Source organism: Puma concolor, chromosome D1 (genome assembly GCF_028749965.1).
Source record: "Puma concolor isolate L17-30 chromosome D1, mPumCon1.1.hap2, whole genome shotgun sequence".
Classification (NCBI taxonomy): domain Eukaryota; kingdom Metazoa; phylum Chordata; class Mammalia; order Carnivora; family Felidae; genus Puma; species Puma concolor.
The window spans coordinates 56,073,733-56,095,884 of NC_141676.1; the positions used below are offsets into that span (position 1 = coordinate 56,073,733).

The following is a 22,152-nucleotide window of genomic DNA, read 5'->3' on the forward strand; positions in this document are numbered from 1 at the left end:
CCCCACTCATGCGCGCACGACCTCTCTCTCTCTCTCTCAAAAAATAAACAAACATTAACATTTTCTTTAAAAAAAAGAAAGCGAAAGGTCAACCTCCAGACTGGGAGAAAATATTGCAAATGATGTATCTGATAAGAGACTTGTATATATCTAGGATATAAGAACTTTAACAACTCAATAGTAAAAAGACAAACAGCCCAATTAAAAAATGGCCAAAGGACAGGAATAAAACATTTCTCCAAAGAAGATACACAAATGGTCAATAACCACTTGAAAAGATATTTGACATCATTAGTCATGCAAACCAAAACCGTAATAAATATTATTTCACATCCACAAGGATGGCTGTAATTAAAAAATAGCCAATAACAAGCGCTGGTAAGGATATGGGGAAATCAAAATGCTCACACATTGTTGGCATGAATGTAAAATAGTTCAGCCACCTTGGAAAACAGTCTGGCAGTTCCTCAGACAGGTAAACACAAAGTTACCATATGACACAGTAATTACACTCCTAGGTATATACCCAAGAGAAATAAAAACCCATGCCCACAAAAACTTGTACATATTGATAGCAGCATTTTTCATAACAACCAAAAGGTAAAAGCATAATAAATGTCCATCATCTGATGAGGGAAAAAGCAAAATGTAGTGTGCCTATACAATAGAATATTATTCAGCCATAAAAAGGAATAGAGTTCTGACGTGTACTACAACATGGATGAACCTTGAAAACCTTACACTAGGCGAATGAAATAAGCCAGTCACAAAGGACCACATATTATGTGATTCCATTTGTAGGAAATTTCCAGTATAGGCAAATATATAAATACATAAAGTTGATTAGTAGTTGCTTAGGGCTGTGAGGAATAGGAAGATAGGGGAACAATAGCCAAAGTATATGAAGGTTTCTCTTTGAGGTGATGAAAAGTTTCTAAAATTGACTGTGGCAATGGCTGCACATATCTATGAATATACTCATAACCATTGAATTGTATGCTTTAAATGGGTAAATTATATGGTATATGCATTATATGTTAATAAATCTGTTTTTAAAAACTTGATGGGTTAAACCAGAGACCAGGCAATTTTTTTTCTGTAAAGAACCAGGCAGTAAATATTTTAGACTTCATAGACCATACGGTCTCTGTTACAACTGCTCAACTCTGTTCTTGAGTGAAAATAGTCATAGACAATATGTAAATGAGTAAGAGTAGCTCTGAACCAATAAAACTTTATATTTATGGACACTGAAATTTGAATTTATGTAAATTTCACATGTCACAAAACTCTTCTTTGGATTTCCCCCCAACTATTTAAAAATGTAAAAGCTATTGTTAGTTTATAGACTGTACAAAAAACAGGAAAGGGGTCATAGTTTGCTGATCCCTGGACTAGCACCTACTCCCTCTATTACAGCTTCAGGTATTAAGGAACTCTCTCTCCCTTAAAATTCCCATAAAGAAGAATCAACTTTGATTCCTCTCTCAGTCTCTTCTCCATACTGCTATCCCTAGGCATGGCTTTCCAAGATTCTCAGACATGCATCCAGCCAAGCACTTAATAGCAGGAAAACCTCCTGGACTCCATTTCCAAAATAGAACACCTGACAAAAGAGTTGAGGGTTCACCATGTGTCCCTTTTAAATCCCACTTGCCTTTAGGCAGTGAGAGGATAGGGGGAAAGGCTTGGGAACAGAGAATATAAAGGAGTAAAATGGGGGCACCTGGCTGGCTCAGTCAGTCGAGCATGCAACTTGATCTTAGGGTTAAGAGTTCAAGCCCCAGACTGGGTGTAGAGCTAACTTAAAAAAAAAAAAAAAAAAAAAAGAGCAAGACAAATTCATGTTCCTCTTTAACAACATTCTGGCTCCTCATCAACTGTAAAAGGGAGAATTTAGGCTTATGTGTCAAACAATAATACCAAAACAAAAACAAAAACAAAACTGTCCTTAAGAACAAAATCTATTAGGGCATCACAGTACCACAAGAGAAGGCAGAGGGAGTAGTGAAGGCATTAAGGGTTCTAGAAGCCTTTATTAAGAGGCATTTATTCATGGGGCGCCTCGGTGGCTCAGTAGGTTAAACATCTGACTCTTGATTTTGGCTCAGGTCATGATCTCCCAGTTCATGAGTTCAAACCCCACATTCGGATCCGTGCTGACAGTGCAGAGCCTACTTGGGATTCTCTCCCTCTCCTTCTCTCTCTGCCCCTCCCTTGCTTGCACTGCACTCTCACTCTCAAAGTAAATAAACTTTAAAAAAAAAACAAAAAAACAAAAAAGGAGGCATTTATTCATCCATTTGCCCAACCAGCCATTTACTGGGCATGACTCTGTGACATTCCTTGTGCTGGGATCCAAGGGCACAGAGATTAATCAGACCTGTGGAAAGCACCAAGGTAAGACAGATATAGAGAGGAGAGTCAGTCCTTGAAAGCAAGAACCACTGTTGTATGTGGAGGAAGGGGCTATGGCTCAATCCCAAACATAGAGCCCAGAAACTCTCTCTCCAATCCTCCCAAACCCACACTGCCTTAGATCCCACAGAGTTTTCCACCCTGCACTAATCAGCGAGATTGCTCACCACCCAGAGACATCACAAGGCTTGTGAAGTGAAATAGGAAAAAATCTCACAGATACAGACTATAATCCCATTTCTACTACTTATTCACAATGTCACCATAAGCCTATAAAATGCAGACCTCAAAGTGGCAATGTGGAGAAAATGAGATCATGTAAGGCACAGTCCCCCACAGCGCCTATACATAGGAGGTGCTTCATAAATGTTTGACTATTTTGAACCCAGATCCCTTGGCAGGAGGGCTCATTCCAGCACCTGGCCTCTGAGTCTCAGAGACTTCTAATCTTAGCTCCTCCTCCTCCCCAAGACGCCAGGTGGCGAGATGAAAGAGGACCTAGTCAGCGCCACACTGCGCCACACTGCCTTGTTCACACCTACCTGACCTACACCTGGGAGAGCCTGGCGTTGCCGGGCATGGAAGGGAAAGAGAAGAAGCTGGATAACAACACCACTAGTGACATTTTCATGCAGCATCATGGTTTACAAAGGATTCTTAACATTCATTATCTTATTGGAGCCACATACCAGCCATTGAAGATGCCCCTTTCTTATAAAGAAACTTTTGTCTAAACACCTCCCTACTTGATGTCTCCCAAACTTGTCATATATTTTGCCTCCTGCCTTTACTCATAAGTTCCTCTTTTCTGCTTCTCCTTCTTTTCATCAGTAAGCCCTGTTCATCTTTAAAAATCAAGGTCAAGGGGTATCTGGGTGGCCCAATAGGTGAAGTGTCTAACTCTCGGTTTCAACTCAGGTCATGATCTTGCAGTTTCATGAGTTTGAGCCCCGCATCGGGCTCAGGCTCTGCACTGGCAGCACAAAGCCTGCTTGTGCCCCCCCCCCCCCCCCCGCTGCTCCTTCCCCACTTGTTCTGTCTCTGTCTCTCTCAAAATAAATAAATAAACTTTTAATAAATAAATAAATAAATAAATAAATAAATAAATAAATAAATAAAACAAGTTCTAGTTTCACCTGCTCTGCAAAGCCCACCCCAGACATCCTGTCAATTAGAATGAGCCCCATCTCTGTTTACAATCCTTGTAGTTCATCATCTTTGGGATAAAATCCAAGTTCCTCAGTATGTTAAGAATCTGGCTAATGCCTGCCATTTCCACTTCAACTCATCTCCAGCCTCTCCCTCCCTGTCCCACTGTGACATTCTATGCTTGAATTAAAGGAACCTGTGACTTCACAGATCCAAGGACATCACTCACGTTCCTTCACTTGCTATACCTTTCTCCCCTTTGTCCCAGGTTAACTCCTATTCATCTGCCAAAATTAAACTCAGCCATTACCTCTTCTGGGTTGTATTTCCTGGAATCCTAGGATGAATTAAATTCCCTTTTCTTAAAATTCCAGAGCATGCAGTACCAATCCCTCATCACAACACCTATTAGGACACATATGTTCTTCTGCCTCACTAGTTATATGAGCTCTTTGCAGGTAGAAAGTCTTTGCATCTCCAGCGTCCAGGAGACAGCAGACACAAAATACGCTTGGAGAAGGAAGAGAGAAAAAGAGAAAGAAGGGGCAGTAGGGGAGGACATGAGAACAAATGATGGGGGGTCATGAGTCCTCAGGTGGATCAGACATCGCACTGAAAACCCGTTGTTTCTACTGCCACAGAGGACACTGGATGTGGTCCACATGCACGGACATGCACAGAGAGACCTGCATAAACAAACACAAACACCAGTTAGGTCTGACGGCCTTGCAAGCCAGCCGCTGACTCCTCCTTGGACAGGAAGATTCAGAAGCTTGATACCTGCAGCAGGGCTGTCCTCTCTCTGCTGGCTTGACCATTTCTGGCTGCTAGATGACCCACCCCTGCACTCTGCCTACCACTTTACAGAGTCCAGATCCAGCCTAGATTAACAGCGTCTTTGGGTTCCCGATTGTACTTCTAACTCTGTTTTTATCTCCAGGTCCCGCATACTGTACTGTTGCCTAACCATTTGTTCCTAACCTTCTCTTTGATCCTTGACCTGGCTTATGGGCTTTCTCTCAAGTCCTATTTCCTCAGCTTGGTTTCCTCCCTCCCTCTGTCTTTTTTTTTTTTTTTTTTTTTTTTAGTTTATTTATTTTGAGAGGTCAGGGAGGGGCAGAGAGAGAGAGATGGAGAGAGAGAGTCACAAGCAGGTTCCTACCTGTCAGCGCACAGCCGAACAAGGGGCTCAATCTCAGGAAGTGTGAGATCACGACCTGAGCTGAAATTGAGAGTCAGACACTTAACCAATGGAGCCACCCAGGCACCCCTCCCCTCCCTCCACTTCTTGTCATACACACAGACACGTCTAAATACAAAAAGACACACACAAATACAAAAAGGCATAAAATGATGTACACACACATACAAAGAAACAAACACAAAGGCACATAAAGACACATACACATATATAGACACACACACAGAGGAGTCTTACAAATCTACCTAATCTCTGTCATCAACAGGATTGCAATCCAGAACAGACAAAGCCGACTCACCAACAAAGAATGGGGAAGGAAAACAACAGTCTGCGTAGTGAGAACGAATTCCCCTGTCAAAGCAAACCGTCTGGGTTTTCCTGGAAACATGAGCGGTACCATCTGGGGGAGCTGCTGCTTCATCCTGTATCTGGCTAAGGCACTGGGACAGATTGCAAACTAGGCCTACTCCCTCAGATGTGTAGCTCAGCTTGTCTAGCAACTGGTACCCTTCCCTGAGTGCTGGCTGACAATGTATCTTCTGCTACACCAGCACGTCAGCACGTTAGTTGACCTCACCCTTATTTCTCTTGCAAACCGCAGCCCCCCCCCCCCCCCCCCCGCAGCCCCTGTGCACACCACCATTACAGTCCTGAAAACGTGCTATTGTTGTTGCCAGTTTACATGTCTGCCTCTCTCACCAGCCTGAGGGCTTATCAATAGCAAAGAGTATCTTATTTTCATCTCTACTTTACAGATGAGGAAAGTGAGGCTCCAAATTACTCACAGATCTACATTGCAAAGTTTGGATTTGAATTCAGGTCAGACGCCAAAGCTTATGCTTAGACTTTTAAGAAGTCAATGTCCACATACTTTATTCTAAGAAACTCACAAGAGTTTGGACTGAATGCATGAGCAAGGCCACAGAATTTGAACTCAGTGGGGGTTGGTAGGTGAATGCTACAGCCGCCCTACAATTAAGTATTTACAAGAAAAAATGGGGGACAGGTCATTCCCTTAGCCTAAGGACCAGGTTTCACCTGAAGAATGATGTCATTCACAGTATCACTCATCTCTGTTCTGTCCAAAAGGCCTGAGCAGACTTCAAACTGTGCTTTACCTACATTAAGGGCAGGAGGTCAGAATGTTCTGCAGGGAAAGAGATAAGATGGTGATTGCACCAGGAGACCAGCAGGAAGCTGGAAGGCAAAAAACCAGAGAGATGCCTCCAAACTGTAACAATCCTTCAGGTCAAAGAAGAATTACTGCGGCAACAGAAATGTATACGCAGAAACCTATGCTGAGGTTATCTGAAAAATTGTTTGCAATTATATCTTTTCTGCCCTACTTGCTGCATATAGTAAACATTAAAAAAAAAAAAAAAAAAAAAGCAAAAGCTCCAGGCTGTCAAAGTTATTCAAAGAGGAAGCCAGGAAATCTATGTTCAGGATTGGGTCCAGAGACCAAGAGGAGAGGTCTGCTTCCCATGGGCCAGCATGGCAGCAGCAGTGGGAGTCAGAGGGAGGCCTGGAGCACAAGGTGAATCCAGGAAAAATAATACCAGGGCTACTTAGCCAAGTGCCCCTGACATGTCCCCTCCTGAAGCTCCATATAGCAAGTGCCAAGAATCTGATTCAGGTTCCTGGTATGTGGGTGAGAAGGAATTACCACCTGGGCTCTCCCCATAGCTTTCTTGCCATCTTAGCTTTCCCATAAGTGACAGCTACAAAAAAGAAAAAGGGAGGACAGGAAGGAGGTGGGAAGGGAGGAGGAGGGAGAAGGGAGGAGGGGAGGGAGGGAAGCAGGGAGGGTGGGAGAGAAAAAGAGGAAGGATTCTCCCAAAGAGAATGTCCCAGGGCTCTTCAGTCTGGTATCCTCAAAAGCCATCCACACCTACCCAGAAGCAAGCAAACTAGCTATCAGTTAGCTAACCATGGATCTCTGCTTCCAGAAACCATGGCACTTCAGACTTAGAAGCACCTCTGCATATCCGTCAAAGTTAGGAGTGGGGGACACTGAGACAGAAATCAACACGGTTTTCAAAGTGTTTATTCTATAGAGTCCTAGGGGTTCCTATGGGTTGGGCTATATAGCAAGGCAAGTGGGAGGTGACCGTAACACCAACAAATGTTGTAGTGACAATTTTATTTTTTTAACATCTTTATTTAGATATAATTTACATACCAATTTAGTGGGCAAGTCAAGAGTTTTTAGCATATTCAGAGGTGTGCAACCTCACCACAAGTTTAGAACATTTTCATCAGGGGCGCCTGGGTGGTTCAGTCAGTTGAGCCTCCGACTTCAGCTCAGGTCATGATCTCACGGTTCATGAGTTCGAGCCCCATGTCAGGCTTTGTGCTGACAGCTCAGAGCCTGGAGCCTGCTTCGGATTCTGTGTCTCCCTCTCTCTCTCTGACCCTCCCCAATTCATGCTCTGTCTGTCTCTGTCTCAAAAATAAATAAACATTAAAAAAAAAATTTTTTTTTTAAAAAGAACATTTTCATCAGCCTGATACAGATCTGAGTTGCAATAACCCCCAAAACAGGTAACTATGTGCTAATTTCAGTCTCAGTTTCTTTATTGGTTATATGGAAAGATTAATACCTGCCCCACAGATTTCTTGTAAAGATTCCATGAGAGAGTATATGTAAAGCAGCCACCTCAGGCCAGGTGGGCAGAAGCAGTAGCAGGAGGAGAAGACACAGTGGTGCTACCACTGTGAACGAAACCACAGGCTGGGCACTTTCTACACATGATTTCATTTCATCTTGGCTATAATCCTTCAAGGCAGAGACTACTGCCCCCATGTGACCATGAGAAAATGAAAGCTCACAGAGATTTAAGAAACTTTCCAAGGTCACACAACTCACAGTTGATGAAAGTACACCTAAAACCCTCATCTTTCTTGCTCCAAAGCCCGTGTGTACTTTTGCTCAGTCACATAGCCTTTCAGCATTCTGTGTCTTTTTTTCTTGTGTTCATCTCTGCCCTCTTTGTACATGTTTTTCTCTAAGTCTCCCCTATTATTTTATTTATTTTTTTATGTTTATTTATTTTTGAGAGAGAGAGGCAAAGGCAGAGTGTGAGCAGGAGAGGGGCAGAGAGAGAGAGAGAGAGAGAGAGAGAGAGAGACAGATCTGAAACAGGCTCCAGGCTGAGCTGCCAGCACAGAGCTCAATGCGGGGCTCGAACCCACGAACCATGAGATCATGACCTGAGCCAAAGTCGAACGCTTAACCGACTGAGCCACCCAGGTGCCCATAAGTCTTCCCTATTATTTTAACTACAGTGATTTCACCTCTGCCCAGATTCTGTATGTGATTCACAGCATAGGGTAGAAAGATAAGGAAGGGGTCACAGAGGTCAGACACACACATCATACACTAAGCAATATCATATCTGTATCCTAGACCCTAGCTCTCCTAGAAACATCCCACCACTGAGCCGGCCACCATCCTGGCCAGGAACTCACAAATCCAAAGCACCCTGCCCCACTACCACTGGCCAGCCAAGCCTGGACTCTAGCTCTGCCCTAAGGAAATAATTTAAGGGGCACTCAGTGATAAGATAAGATCACTGCTTTCAAATTCAAATTTCAAAAAAAAACTTAACTCATCACCTTTGTGTGTAAGGCCCTGTACCAAGCACTGTGTGAGACACAGTGATAAATAAATAAGACCTGGTTCCTGCCCCTGAAGGCAATCACAATCTAGTTAGACAGACAACTAATTACAATACAGAGCAGAGCGATATGCCAAATGAGAGATTCATGCCAATTACTTCCCACATAAAGAAACAATAAGATTTCTAGGAGAAAACATTTAATCTAGGCCAGCAGTTCTCAACCAGGGGCACTTCTGTCCCCCAGGGCAATCGGCAATAGAGATATTTTGGTTGTCACAACTTCTGGGGTAAGGAGTGATGGTGGAGGTTTGCTACAACATCTAGTGTATAAAGGTTAGGGATGCTGCGAAACATCCCACAGTGTACAAGATAGCTCCCTACAACCAAGAATCATCTAGCCCAAAATGCCACTAATGCTGAGGCTGAGACACCCTGATCTAGGCTTTGGTGGATGAGTGAATTTTTACAGGCAAGAGGAGAGGCAGAGAGATGCTGAGATGAAAATGTATCTAAAGCAAAGGCACAGTGATAGGATAGAGAGAACATACTGGAAGTGGTTGCAGGATAAAGTAGGGGAATGCAGTGTAACGTGAACTAGTCAGGAGAGCTAAAGGCAGATTGTGGGAGCACCAACAGGCAGGTTTAGATAGTGAAGACTAATTTAGTAAGTAAAGGCAGGCCACTCTTATAGTTAAATGGCCTCTAAAAGACGATTAATAACACCTAGCTCATAGAGTGGTTGAGCATTAAATGACACTGTACGAGCCATCAGCTGGAACATGGCTTGACACGTGGTAAGGATGGTCCTCTTCCATTGCATTCCCTTTACAAGGGAGAAGTAATGATCAGAGTTGTGCTTCAGTAATTCCAGTAATAGTGCAAAAAAGACAAACTTATAGGTAAGATAATACAATCAAAATCATTAGGGCACAAAGCAAGACATTCTAATTACGTGCTAAATTGAGTTGATATAGAATGTGTGCTATGGGAATTGGTACGGGGATGAGAGAAATCAGTGGGGGTGGGAAAATCAGGGAAAGTTCACACACGAAAAGTGAGTGTGGAGCATTCCAGAGGACACCTAAGACAGATACGGACAGGGCCAAGGGTTGAAGGGAGGGATATAAGAAGTTAACTCCAGCTAGAGAGAACTAGCTGAGCAGAGAAAGGGGCCTGCAATAAGCACGGAACAGCTATGAGACAGTGAGGACCAGGGTCAGACCAGAGTGGTAGGAGGTAGGTGCAGAGAGTCTTAAGAAAGACCAAGGCCAGATTTGAAGGGATGGAGTGCTAGACACAGATAGTCAGAAGGAATAAGAAAAGAAAATCATGCAGGACACATGAAACCAAAATGTAACTTAGGAAGACCGCTGGCAGCATGAACAACACGGGCTGGTAAAGGGATGCTAGAGGAAAGAGAGCACCTGGAGGTGTCTACAGCTATCTGGATGTAAGGAAATGAGGCCCAAAGGCAGAGGAGGGAAAGCAATTATTATTAACCATGCTGATAACTTCTGGGCATAACTCAGTTACTCGCCCTCATCCAAATTAGCCCAGCCTGGCCACAGCACTGCTTATATGCAAGAAGCACAGAGGGCTTCTCCCTCCCTCCTTATATACCACCTCCCACCAAGTCCAATTCCTGCTGGCCTCTGGGGTTTGCAAGTGGAAGCGCTCCTCTCAAAGTTGAGTTCCCCCAGCCCTGATTCCACTTAGTGCGAGGTTCCATCCTTCCCGACTCACAGAGCCTCCCACAACCAAGCATGCCTCTTGGTGGGGCAGTGAAAAAGGTGGAAAGCAAGTCAACTCCTACCCTGCTAAAGTCAAACAGATCTGGTGACAGTACTATAATACGGCTTTGTTGTTCGAAACTCCTCTAGCCTTCCACATGGGTGGGGGGAAATGAGAAGTTCTCACATAAATCTTTTTTAAAGCACACAGGCATACAGACAGGAGGCTAGGGGGAGCGGCTAGAGGAGTTGCAGCCCCTAGAAAAGTGTGGCCCTGCTCTGTCATGCCCCACCCCCTTCATAGCAGCTACTCGGGCGCACATAGAACTGCCTCCTGTGGCGCTCTGGTCCTAGTCAAGTCAGCCAAGCTGCTGGGGGTGGCTCCCAGAGCTGAACACTGTGGTGCCGGTGCCATGGGATGAGAGAGCTGATCTGGAAGTCTTGCCATATAGGCCAGCCCTCACTATCTGTACCACCACCCCAAGGGAGGAAAAACCATGAAATCCTGCATCAGCCCTTTGCGTGCATTAAATTCTTACAACAACCCTGCAAAGATCTCCTCAATCAGCTGAGTAAACTGAGGCTTGGAGAGGTGAAGTTACTTGCTTTTTTGTCACATAGTAAGTGGCAAAGCCAAGTTTTGAATACAGGCCTGTCTGCATTAAAATGTATGTGCTTTCTGATGAAAACAATAACAATAATAATAATAATAGCAAAAACTAACCATTACTGAGCCTCTTCCATATGCCAGGCATGGTACTGAGTGCTCTGTATGCATTATTTCATTTAATCTTAGCAACAAACTCATGGGATGCCTACTCTTATCACTCCACTTCCAATGAAGAAACCAAGGCTCAAGGAGATGAAGTAACTTCTTCAAGTTTCCATGGCTGCTGAAGGCAGAGCCAGGTTTAAACCTAGGTCTGTGTGGCTCCAGAGCACCACTTCTCAACCCTGTGCTATGCTGCTACACCACACTGCACAGACACTAACAAAAGCATAAGTTGATTTTGCAGCTTCCTGGGCTCATACTGCTACCTAACCATCCACCCCCCCCCCTCAAAATGTGTGATCACACCCTTGCTCAAGCCTCCCTTCTCAGCCAGACACTATGCTGCTACCCAGATATCAGCCAGTCATTCCACCCAATGATTAAATTAAGCACATATTCTGTACAGGGCTCTGCTGGGCATTGGGGAAACAAAGGAAAAATAACCAAATAAGGCCAGTCCCTGCCCTGAAAAGTCTCACAGTCTGGTGAGAGAAACACATCAGTTAAACAAACATTAAAATACAACTGTCAGATACAGGTAACTTTCTGGGAAATACAGAAGAAACAGAAAGGGGAAAATAACCAGCATTCACTGAGCTTGAATTGTGTGTCTGGTACTATACTGGCAACTTTTTTCTTAACTAACACATGATGAAATTAACTTTGGGGGGGGGGGGTCAGGGGTATATAGTCATATGAGTTTTGAAACACATTTAGATTCTTCTAACTGTCCCACAACCCAGACACAGGAAAATTCTATTACCCCCCCCCAAAAAATTCTGTCATTCTGCCCCTTGATAATGAAACCCTCCCCACATTCCTAACCCCTAGTAACCACTGGCCTAGCTCCCATCCCTACTTTCTCAGAATGTCATGTAGATGGAATCATACAGCACGTTAACTTTTTGAGTCTGCTTTCTTTCCCTCAATATAAGGCCTTTGAGATCCATCTATGTTGTGTGCATCAATAGTTCATTCCTTTTAATTGCTGAGCAGTTTTCCATAGTTTGTTTATTCATTCACACATTGAAGGACATTTGCTTTTGTCCAGTTTTTGGCGCTTATGAATAAAGCTGCTATGAACATTTGTGTACAAGTCTTAGTGTGAATATAAATTTTCATTTATCTATAGGGATAAATACCGAGAAGCAGAATTGCTGGAGCATGTAGTGAATTGTGTTTAACTTTCTAAGAAACTCTATAAGCAAAAGTTCTGGTGGCTCTACCTCCTCGCCTGGCACTTGGTGTTGTCCATTTTTTAATTTCAGACATTCTGATGGACGTGTGGTGCTATCATGCTGTGGTCTTAATTTGTACTTCCCTAATGGCTAGTGATATTGAGCATCTTTCCATGTGTTTAATTGTCATCCATATATCTTCTTTGATGAAGTGTCTGTTCAAATTTTTTCCCATGTTTTGTTGACTTGTTTGGTTTCTGTAGAGTTTGGGAGTTATTTGTGCTGGAAACTTTACCAGCACTTTTCTCCCTGAATTCTGACAATAGCCCTGCAAGGGTAGGAATCATTAACCACCATTTTACCTGAGAAAATTAAAGGGGGGAAGTCACTAAACTACTATAATCACAGTTCTTCCTAATTTCAGAATTTTACTTCTCATTTAATTGCCTGTGACATACAGACCACTAGAATGCAAGCTCTATAAAAACTAAAATCATATCCATTTTGTTTGTTACGGAATCCATAGTCCTACAACAGGTATTCAACAAAAATTTGTTTAATGGCTGGATAAATGCCCTTGATTTTCCTTGTAGGGATCCAGTTGAAGGGACAATGGTTTTGTTTGTTTGTTTGTTTGTTTGTTTGTTTTAATATAACTTATTATCAAATTGGCTAACACACAGTGTGTAAAGTGCTCTTGGTTTTTGGGGTAGATTACTGTGGTTTATCACTTACATACAACACCCAGTGCTCATGAAGCGACAGCAGGTTTAGACAGCCTCTGTCTGTCCACCTCAGACTGTCAGAACAACCTGATAGGACCATCCCACTGTAGCAAATCCATTGCCCACAGGCAGTGTCCCCACCAGAAGTCTCAGTACAACACAGGTCATGAATTTCCATGCTGTTGGCTTGGTAGAACTCCCTCCCAGCTTTGCCAAGAAGGGCACCATCACCAATAATTCCACCTTGCTCATCTGAAGGGCCCACAATCCATAGCTCCGCTAACTAGGACAGAAGCAAACAAAGACAGTACTGGAGCAGCCAAACTGGCTGCCCCACATGCCAATGATTACATATTTCCTATACAATGCCTGCTGAGTCTCAGTTTACCATACGTCTAATTTCATAGCTCACAGAGAAGTAAACAGAAATTAGAAATGGGGATGAATCAAAGAAGAGACAGGGAAATTAAAAGAAGAAATCACAACAATGCACATAGGAATCTAAGCCTTGGGGTAGTTATAGAAGAGGCCTGATGACATGTTCTGAATGATCCAAAGAAAGTTAACACTCTGTTCACAATAATCTATAAAAAGAAAGACTTATTTCAAAAATGGCTAAAATTTTACAAGATCCAGAACTGAGGTTATATAGTTCAGTCACCTGGAAAGCTTGCTGATATGAGGCTGAACAAATGAAGCCTGAAGATATCCCTTCAGACTTCCTCTAAAATCCTTGGGGAATCAGTGGTGCTTTCGAATGGTCATAAAAAGCTCAGGTCCATCATAGCCAGCACAACCAGGGTCTCATCTCTGCTCAGTACCCGTGAGCCAATATTCTAAGCTCTGAGCGGTCCACCCAACATGCTAAGTTAGAACCTGAATTCCAAGGTTGTCTCATACATGTTTAGACTGACTTAAGCACACATACTTTGCCACCATTACCTTCTCTTTCAAAGACAGTAGCTTGTGACCGATGGTGAAAACCCAGACTGGCAGGCCCCTCTCACCACCAGAGGCCTGAGCCTGCCGGGAGAGAAGTTGAAGCCAAAGCAAGGCAGAAGCTACACTGAAAAAGAACAGCTCACCACTGGCACAGAGAAGAGCAGGGTGACAGCTTTTGTGTTATTTTAGAACAGTTTGTGCTGATGAGCTTTTTGTTGTGGTAACATTCCTCTAAAAAGAACATTTTCTTCCTCTCCTCATTGACAAAGCAATTCAGCAGAAAGTGAAAAAAGAAGGAGGAGCGGGTGACAAGGATATCCAGGAATTTGTGGAACTTAGATCATATCACCTTCTTAATTGGTGTGCCACCTATCCCCCAGTCCTGTGGCCAGGCCCCCTGAGAGAGGGAAACCTCTAGTCCTCATTTGCGTCCAGGAACATGGTCCTTTTCCCATCGTGGACAAATAAAATCTGGGTCCTTTGAGGGCCAGTGCCACTTCAAGATGCGACCAAAACTTTCATCACGCCTGTTGTCCTTGCTCAAGAACCTACAATTGCCAGGTTCAATAAGTACTCATCTCTCAGCCTAGTCGCCTGGGCCCCACTTTCCTTTCCAGGTTTTTGTCCTGCAGTCCTCCACCCATAGTCACTCCATCCAACCAAACCCACCCTGCTCTAGTCAGAGCCCCCCCCCCCCCCCGCCACATCTGTGTTCACACTGGCTCCCCACTTACCACTCAGGCAGCCCCACCCCTTCCACTCCACCCAAATGTCTGCTTCTGCTCCAGGAAGTCTATTTTTCTCCTCTTATAAATTACTTAGACATTACCCAGTTCAACCTAATGCAAGGATCCCCTCTGCTAACCAATCAATAGAGCGCTGTATTCTACTTGCCCATCTTCCGTGACGGGGAGTTTACTACGTACCTACCAAGGAGGCCTCTCCTAAGACAAGATGGCACTATTAGACGATTCTTCATTCTAGAAGAATATGGCCATATTTTACTTTTCCCACATTGGTCCTGGTCCTGCCTTTAGTTTAAGAGAAACAATATAGTGGTACTTAATAGCACAAGCTTTGAAATCAGATCTGTGCTCATATCCAATGTGTCCTTGAACAAAATGCTTCACCTTTCCAAGGCTCCAGTCCTTGACAATAATACCAACTTCAAAAGGCTGTTATGAAAGGTAAAAGAGCAACTACCTTAACACCATGAGCTTAACACCATGCCTGGCATAGAATAAGAATCCAATAAAGGAGAGCTGGTGCTGCAGTTTTCATCGCCATCACTGTCGTTATTTAAAAATCTAATTCCTCCACTTCTAATGTATGTGAGATACAAATTATATTACCCGGATCTGTTCTTTTCCAGGCTCAAGTTTCTTCACTAGACTGTAAATGATAGGAGGACAGATGTCTGTGTCCTATTTACTGCCACATCCCCATGTCTACAATAGTGCCTGGCACATACATAATAAATACCCATAAATACTAAGTTTTACTGAATGCTCTCCATTTCATAGTGTCCATACCCTTCAGCATTCAGGTCACCCTTTTCTGTAGAGGCTCGCACTGTTCCAAATACCTTGGACAATGTGAGATCCAAGACTGAACTCAAAACTAGGCTTACCTCTTCCCCATGACACGCACCATATCACTATTAAAGATTTGGCATAACTTGGCAGCTTCACCAAACTGCTGGCCCACGTTGAGCTTGAAATCAACTAAAACCTTTCAATCTTTCCACACATGATGACTTTGCACTCTGGGCTCTGTGGAATTGGAACTGTAGTAATGCCAAAAGGTGAAACAATAACAGAGCTTTTTCCATCTAGAGTTTCCTCTCGCTCCTATTATCTGGACCACTCAACCAGCTCCCAGCAACCACAGCATGGAATTCAGAATAATCTTTCTAGGAACATGTGTTTCTTCTTCCTGAACAGACTATAAACTCCCAAAGGGCAAGATAATGACTGTTTTGATGTCTCTCCTACATGCCAACACAGGGCTGAGTACATAGTAAGTACAGACTGATGCCCTCCATCTGCAGCAGGATTACAATATAGGTTCAGGGGAACTATAGAGACCGACCTCGGGACTCTCTCTCCCTCTCAAACAGCATAGCTCAGTCAGTGTTGTACTTCTAGCCAGTAGGCAGATGGGAGCCAGCCGAGGCATACAGACAGCAGGCCTTCACTTGGACAGGCTGGCTCCTACAGGGCTGTTCTGCTGAGAATCACTCCCTTTGACAGGAAGGAGCTCCTAGAGAACAAGCCAATACCAAGAACATCTCTCCAAAGGGAAGAGTGTCTAGGCAGCCTTCAGGGACTGTCCAAACAGGAAGAGAAGGGAGCCACGGCAGGGGGAGAGAGCTCACCTCATCGCTTTCTTCCACATCCACGTCACCATTGGCATCATCGTCCATCAGCTTGTGGATGCTGCGGACTGCATCAAAGCTGAGCTTCTCATCCTCACTGTGGCACAGGGGCTTGTCAATCCGGCAAAACTCTGTACAGGAAAAGCAAGAGACAACATTACTGTGGGCACTGCTGGCCTCTGCTACCCACCTGTCTCAGTGTCCTTAGCCTCTAGCACCTCAAGCCTCATGTAGCCACTTAAATAGCTATTTGTACAGTGAGAAAAGTGTTTCATCCAGTCTTCAACTCTCTTCCCCCAGGATGTGCTGAGTTCCCCAATTTAGGGACAATGTCCTATTATCCTGATGGCTCCCTGGCAGGAAAGTCAAGCATAAGGCTGGGAATACCCTGGGATCTAGACAAAGAACGTGAATAGGTAACTCACAAGAAAAAATATAAATGAGAGAAAATATAAATAGCCAATGAACACAGAAAAAAAACTTTTGCCTTACCAGTAAGCAAAGAAATACATATTCAAGTGAAATACCATTTTTCATCAGTCAATAAATAAATGCACGTGAATACAATCTTTCCAGAAACAGGAAGACAGCCCATTCATTGCAATGCCAAAATAATATGTAGTTTTCCTTTTGGTTCACTTTGTCACTGCTGGTAATAATAACATAATGCCAGTCACAAACTAACTGGAGAAACCCTTCACATGCTATGCCTGCCCATTGACAGCTACGGTCAGCAAATAGCTCTCAGACATCTAAGGTCCTGGGCACACCGGGTGCAACAGCGTGGCAGGTCTGCAGTACAGCTTCCCCCACCCACCGACACAGTCGTTAATGTGACACAAAAACCAGCACGAGAGCCGAGGCCACCTACTCCTCTCTTAGAACCCTGGAAAACACCGCGCACACACACAGCAGGCAGACCTGGCATCTAGTCTTAGCTCTACCAAGTGAGGTCACGTCCCTTCTCCAGGCCTCAAGTTCACTATCTGAAAAAGATATTTTAAGTAAAGTTTCTAGTATGTCTTCCAATTCTTAGCTTCTAAAATTCCTCTTTCCCTTTGACCCTGATCTTGATTCCTTCTCTCCAGCAAAAACTCCTCAGATTACTCCCAAGGAAGAAGTTGTCACAGGAGAGAAAATAAGGACAGGGTAGAGAGGCTGTTGTGGCTGTGAGGCCTTCTCCGAGGCACTGATCAAAGTCCCAAAACACTCCAATCCATTTAATCATTGAGCTGACTGCTGGTCAGAGACAGGGAACAGACAGGACAAGTCAACTCTCTGTCACTCACGAGTTGCTCAAATCCTTTTCAAAATGAGGGAGAGATGTAAATATTAAATGTGTCAAGTGTCCCAGATGTGACTCAATAAAAACATGTTGGATACTGGAGCTCACAGATGTTAACTGATGTGCCCCAAATCAAAGACAGCTGAAGAGTCACAGCAAGGGCCCAGGTTTACTGACTCCCAGGTCGGTACTTCACCTATCTTTATGCCAAGGTGACCAAACAGCTTTAGCGTGGTTTCATCTTCCGTTAGTCACAGATGGTAAGAAGCACACTGAAGAAATGGCTTTATAGAAGACAAAAAGTAAGCAGTGCCTGGGTGGCTCCGTCAGTTAAGTGTCCGACTTTGGCCCAGGTCATGATCTCGAGGTTCAGGGAGTTTGAGCCCTACACTGGACTCTTTTTCTGTCAGCACAGAGCCCACTTCAGATCCTCTGTTACCCTCTCTCTCTGCCCCTCCCCCACTCACGCACACGCACGCACTCTCACTCTCAAAAATAAACATTTAAAAAAAGACAAGTAAGAAGAATACAATACATGAAGAAGAAATATCTCCATGTAACTGTATATTCTACTACATTTGTCCTGCTAAGTTGGGAGTGGGGAGCAGAGGGTGGGGTAAAGCGGTGGTGGTAGAATGCAGCCAAAGATTAAGGCATTGTTTCTCAACTTCCTCACCAACAAGAGCTCTTGGCATGATTGTGTCATCTACCTATCGAAAAAAAATTGCAGTAAGTAATGACTGGTTCATAGGTGAGGCACACAGCACTGGGATTAGCGTAACCAACATGTTTTCCTTCCCTTAATTCTGTTTTTGTCTTAATCAGAGGCGCATATAATTGCCTATCAGAATGAGAAAAAAAAAATTGCCCATCAGAGCTTTTTAATCAGCACATGATGTGCCCATTTAAACAACATTTATTGTGTGCTCTTAATATGTCAGGCTCTGCGATCAGCATGGGGCATAAAGAGAGATGAGTCAGATCTCACCCCTGCTCTCAAGGAGCTTAGTTTTAAAAGTAGGGAAGAGGGGCTCCTGGGAGGCTCAGGTGGTTAAACATCTGACTCTTGATTTCAGCTCAGGTCATGATCTCATAGTTCATGAGATTGAGCCCCGTATCGAGCCCTGGCAGCACGGAGCCTGCTTGGGATTCTCTCTCTTTTTGCCTCTCTCTCTGCACCTCCCCTTCTTGCACATGCATGCACACCTGCACACACACATGCGCTCTCCCTCTCTCTCTCTCTCTCTCTAAAAATAAGTTAATAAACTTAAATATATATATTATTAAAAGTAGGGGACAGAGGCAATTAAAACACCATGTGCTAAGTACCATGACAGAAAGAATCAGGATTACCCTAGGGGTCAGCAAACTTTTTCTGTAAAAGGCCAGATAATAAATAATTTAGGATTTATGAGCCATATAGTCTCTGTTACAACTATTTAACTCTGTCTTAGAGCACAAAAGCCGCCACAGACAAAACATGAGTAAATGAGCTAAGTTGTGTTCTAATAAAACTTTATTCAAAAAACATGCAGTGGGCTGGATTTGACCCCAGGGCTATAGTTTGCTGACCCTTGTTCTAGAAAACCTTAGGTAGCACACCTGAACCACATTAAGTTGACAGATTTCTGACTCAAAGCAAAGAAATACAATCTTTTCATTAGCCTGTATCCACAAACAGGTTTATCATAAAGCACAACTTCTAATGAGCTTTTTTTTTTAAGTTTATTTATTTTTGAGAGAGAGAGAGACAGAGTGTGAACAAGGGAGGGGCATAGAGAGAGGGAGCCACAGAATCTGAAACAGGCTCCAGGTTCTGAAGGGTCAGCACAGAGCCAAACACAGGGCTCAAATTCACGAACCTCGAGATTCTGACCTGAGCCCAAGTCGGACGCTTAACTGACTGAGCCACCCAGAAGCCTCTAATAAACTTTTTTAAATACAGGAAAAAGTTTAAATGCTGAGCTCTAGGGACTGGGGGCCTCCAGGCTGGGCATGAGTGGCCTAAGGTCAGCCAGCCTCTCTCCCAAAAGCCTATAGCTGGTGCAAGAAATTTAGCTTCAAATGCTAGGCTCTGGTTTGTAAACTGATCAGACAGACAGGTGACCTTTGCTGTTGGCATCATCTGGCATAGAGAAGGATTTAAGGGATTGAGAATAAAGGAGTATAAAACCTTGATGTCTCCTAAGGTCATAGAATCCTATCCAGAAAAACCATGTTAGTCAAAATTCACAAATGACTCCTTCTACCAAGCATTTCCTAGGTTGTCTCTCTCCTTCCTGACACCTCGTCTATCTTCTCTTATACCTTCGTTCCAACCTGGCAAGGTTTCCCAGAGCCACCTGGAAATACCTTAGAAGATCCAACCATTTAGCAATGCATTATTAATAAAAGAGCCCTGGACTTGGAGTCAGAACACAAATGTCAAAATCCCAGCTCCATTAGTTACATCTATATGATGTTGGACAGGATGTTCAACTTCTCTGAGCCTCCAATATCTCATTTGCAAAATGAGGATAATTATCTCTGCCGACAGGGTTTTTATGAAAATTAAGACCACATTTGTTCCAACGCCTAGCATAGCATAGGGCATGCAAAAAGATGACAATCAATACATTTGTAGTTTCCTTCTTTCCTCCCAGAGCAACATGTGAACAGTTTCCTGCTAACTTCAGTCACTCCCCTTACTGTCTTTGAAAAATCAATCAGTCACATGTTCTAGATGAGTTAGCAAGTGATTCCGACAATAGCCTGTATTCCCACAGCATTTATGTGTCTATCACCAATAACATTTATCATACTGTGTTTCAGTTCTCTGTTTCATTTGTCTTCCCTATCAAACAATGTCCATAAGGGCTTGGGACCATGTCCCCAGCAGCAAGCAAAAGCCAGGTTCTTGATAGATGCTCAATGTTTTTTGAACAAATAACTAAATAACAATTATGTGTAGGATTTCTTCAGGCAGAAAAGAGAACTGTAAGTAAAAAGAGTAGCACAGGAGTAGGTTTTTAAATATTTTGGTGCCAGGGCCCCTTTATATACATAAAAATTAAAAATCCCAAAACTAGTATCTACCATATTAGAAATTAATTTTTTTACATTTATTTATTTATTTATTTATTTATTTATTTTTTTTTGAGAAATAGAGTGAGACAAAGCGTGAGCAGGGAGGGGCAGAGAGAGAAGGAGACACAGAATCTGAAGCAGGCTCCAGGCTCTGGGCAAGCAGTCAGCACAGAGCCTGATGAGGGGCTCAAACCCACGAACTGTGAGATCATGACCTGAGCCGAAGTCGGACGCTCAACTGACTGAGGCACCCAGGCGTTTTTTTTAGAAATTAAAACGCAAATTCTAATAATAGCAATTAATTCATTTTAGACAAATAAATCTCCTATACATTAATTTAATAGGATTTTTTATGAAAAATAATTGTTTTCTGGAAAAAAAATTTTTAAGTTTATTTATTTTGAGAAGTGCCTGGGTGGCTCAGTTGGTTAAGCGTCCAACTTCAGCTCAGGTCATGATCTCACAGTTCATGGGTTCGAGCCCTGTGTCGGGCTCTGTGCTGACAGCTCAGAGCCTGGAGCCTGCTTCAGATTCTGTGTCCCCCTCTCTCTGCCCTTCCCCTGCTCATGCTCTGTCTCTCTCTCTCTCTCTCAAACCTAAACATTAAAAAAAAATTAATAATAATAAAGTTTATTTTGAGAGAGAGAGAGCATGTGTGTGCACATGCACGTGCGAGTGGGGAGGGGCAGAGAGAGAGGAAGGGAGAATCCCAAGCAGGCTCAGCACTGTCAGCACAGAGCCCAATGTGGGGCTCGATCTCACAAACTGTAAAATCATGACCTGAGCCGAAATCAAGAGTCAGATGCTTAACCAAATCAGCCATCCAAGCATCCCTGGAAAAAAATGTTTTCTGAGAAGAGTGGGATTGTTTTTACATTTTTGCAAATCTCTTTAAGTCTGAAGACAGACTTCTTTAATAGAAGACAGCTGTAGTCTTATTGTATCTGTTTCCACATTCAATGTGTTATTTTGATCACAGAGCAAAACAGAGTTGGAAAGGACAGGAATATTTTAATAATCTTCCAGATATCTGTGAACATTCTTCTCTGATATTACATCAAAATCGACAAGTAGTAGGTTTATTAAAGATTAGTTGCAATGTGAAATCTGAAACTATATAAATAAACTGTTTGTACTCTATTATATTAAAATCTATTGGTCTATCTTGCACTTTGATCTTTTACCCAGGAGTGATTTTGTAACATGATGCACTGGTCACATGGAAACTTCCAAATTTGACCCATTTCATCTCTACGATATCAAAATAATCACAGTTATTAATATCACCACTAATTACATCAGAAAAGATTTAAATCTGGGGCAGCTGTCAAGCTCACAGTGGCAGATCCAAGTTTTTCAAAATTCTAAGTTTTAAATGAAAACTAGAATTTTATTGTTGGCAATAAATACTACCAGTTGTTTTCCTTTAATAGCAGACTCACTTCATTCATTTTTAAGAAAATACGTGCCAAATACGTGAGTCTGAGTAAGTATAGTTTACCTGTCAGTTATTCTTTCACATAAAAATGGTGTTCCCTGAAAAAAGGAGACAGTTCAACTTGCAGCTCAGTGGTACGAATGCTCTCTCTTGAAATAAACATCAGAGGTGCCCAGATGGCTCACTGGGTTAAGTATCCAACTTCGGCTCAGGTCATGATCTCAAGGTTCGTGGGTTTGAGCCCTATG

The 22,152-nt window shown here is 43.1% G+C and overlaps 1 protein-coding gene across 6 annotated transcripts in view; it reads right to left on the reverse strand.

Moving 5' to 3' along the window:
• The window catches only part of STIM1 (stromal interaction molecule 1), a 185,052-nt gene that overhangs the window by 65,933 nt on the left and 96,967 nt on the right, over positions 1 to 22,152 (reverse strand). For 5 of the 6 annotated variants that reach the window (XM_025928173.2, XM_086678157.1, XM_086678159.1 and 2 more), the window contains exon 2: positions 16,116 to 16,246. In XM_025928173.2, coding sequence (XP_025783958.1) covers positions 16,116 to 16,246 — 131 coding nt within the window. Of the gene's footprint in view, positions 1 to 5,066; positions 5,299 to 16,115; positions 16,247 to 22,152 lie in introns of those variants that run through there. The other variant, XM_086678158.1, reaches the window with a different exon arrangement.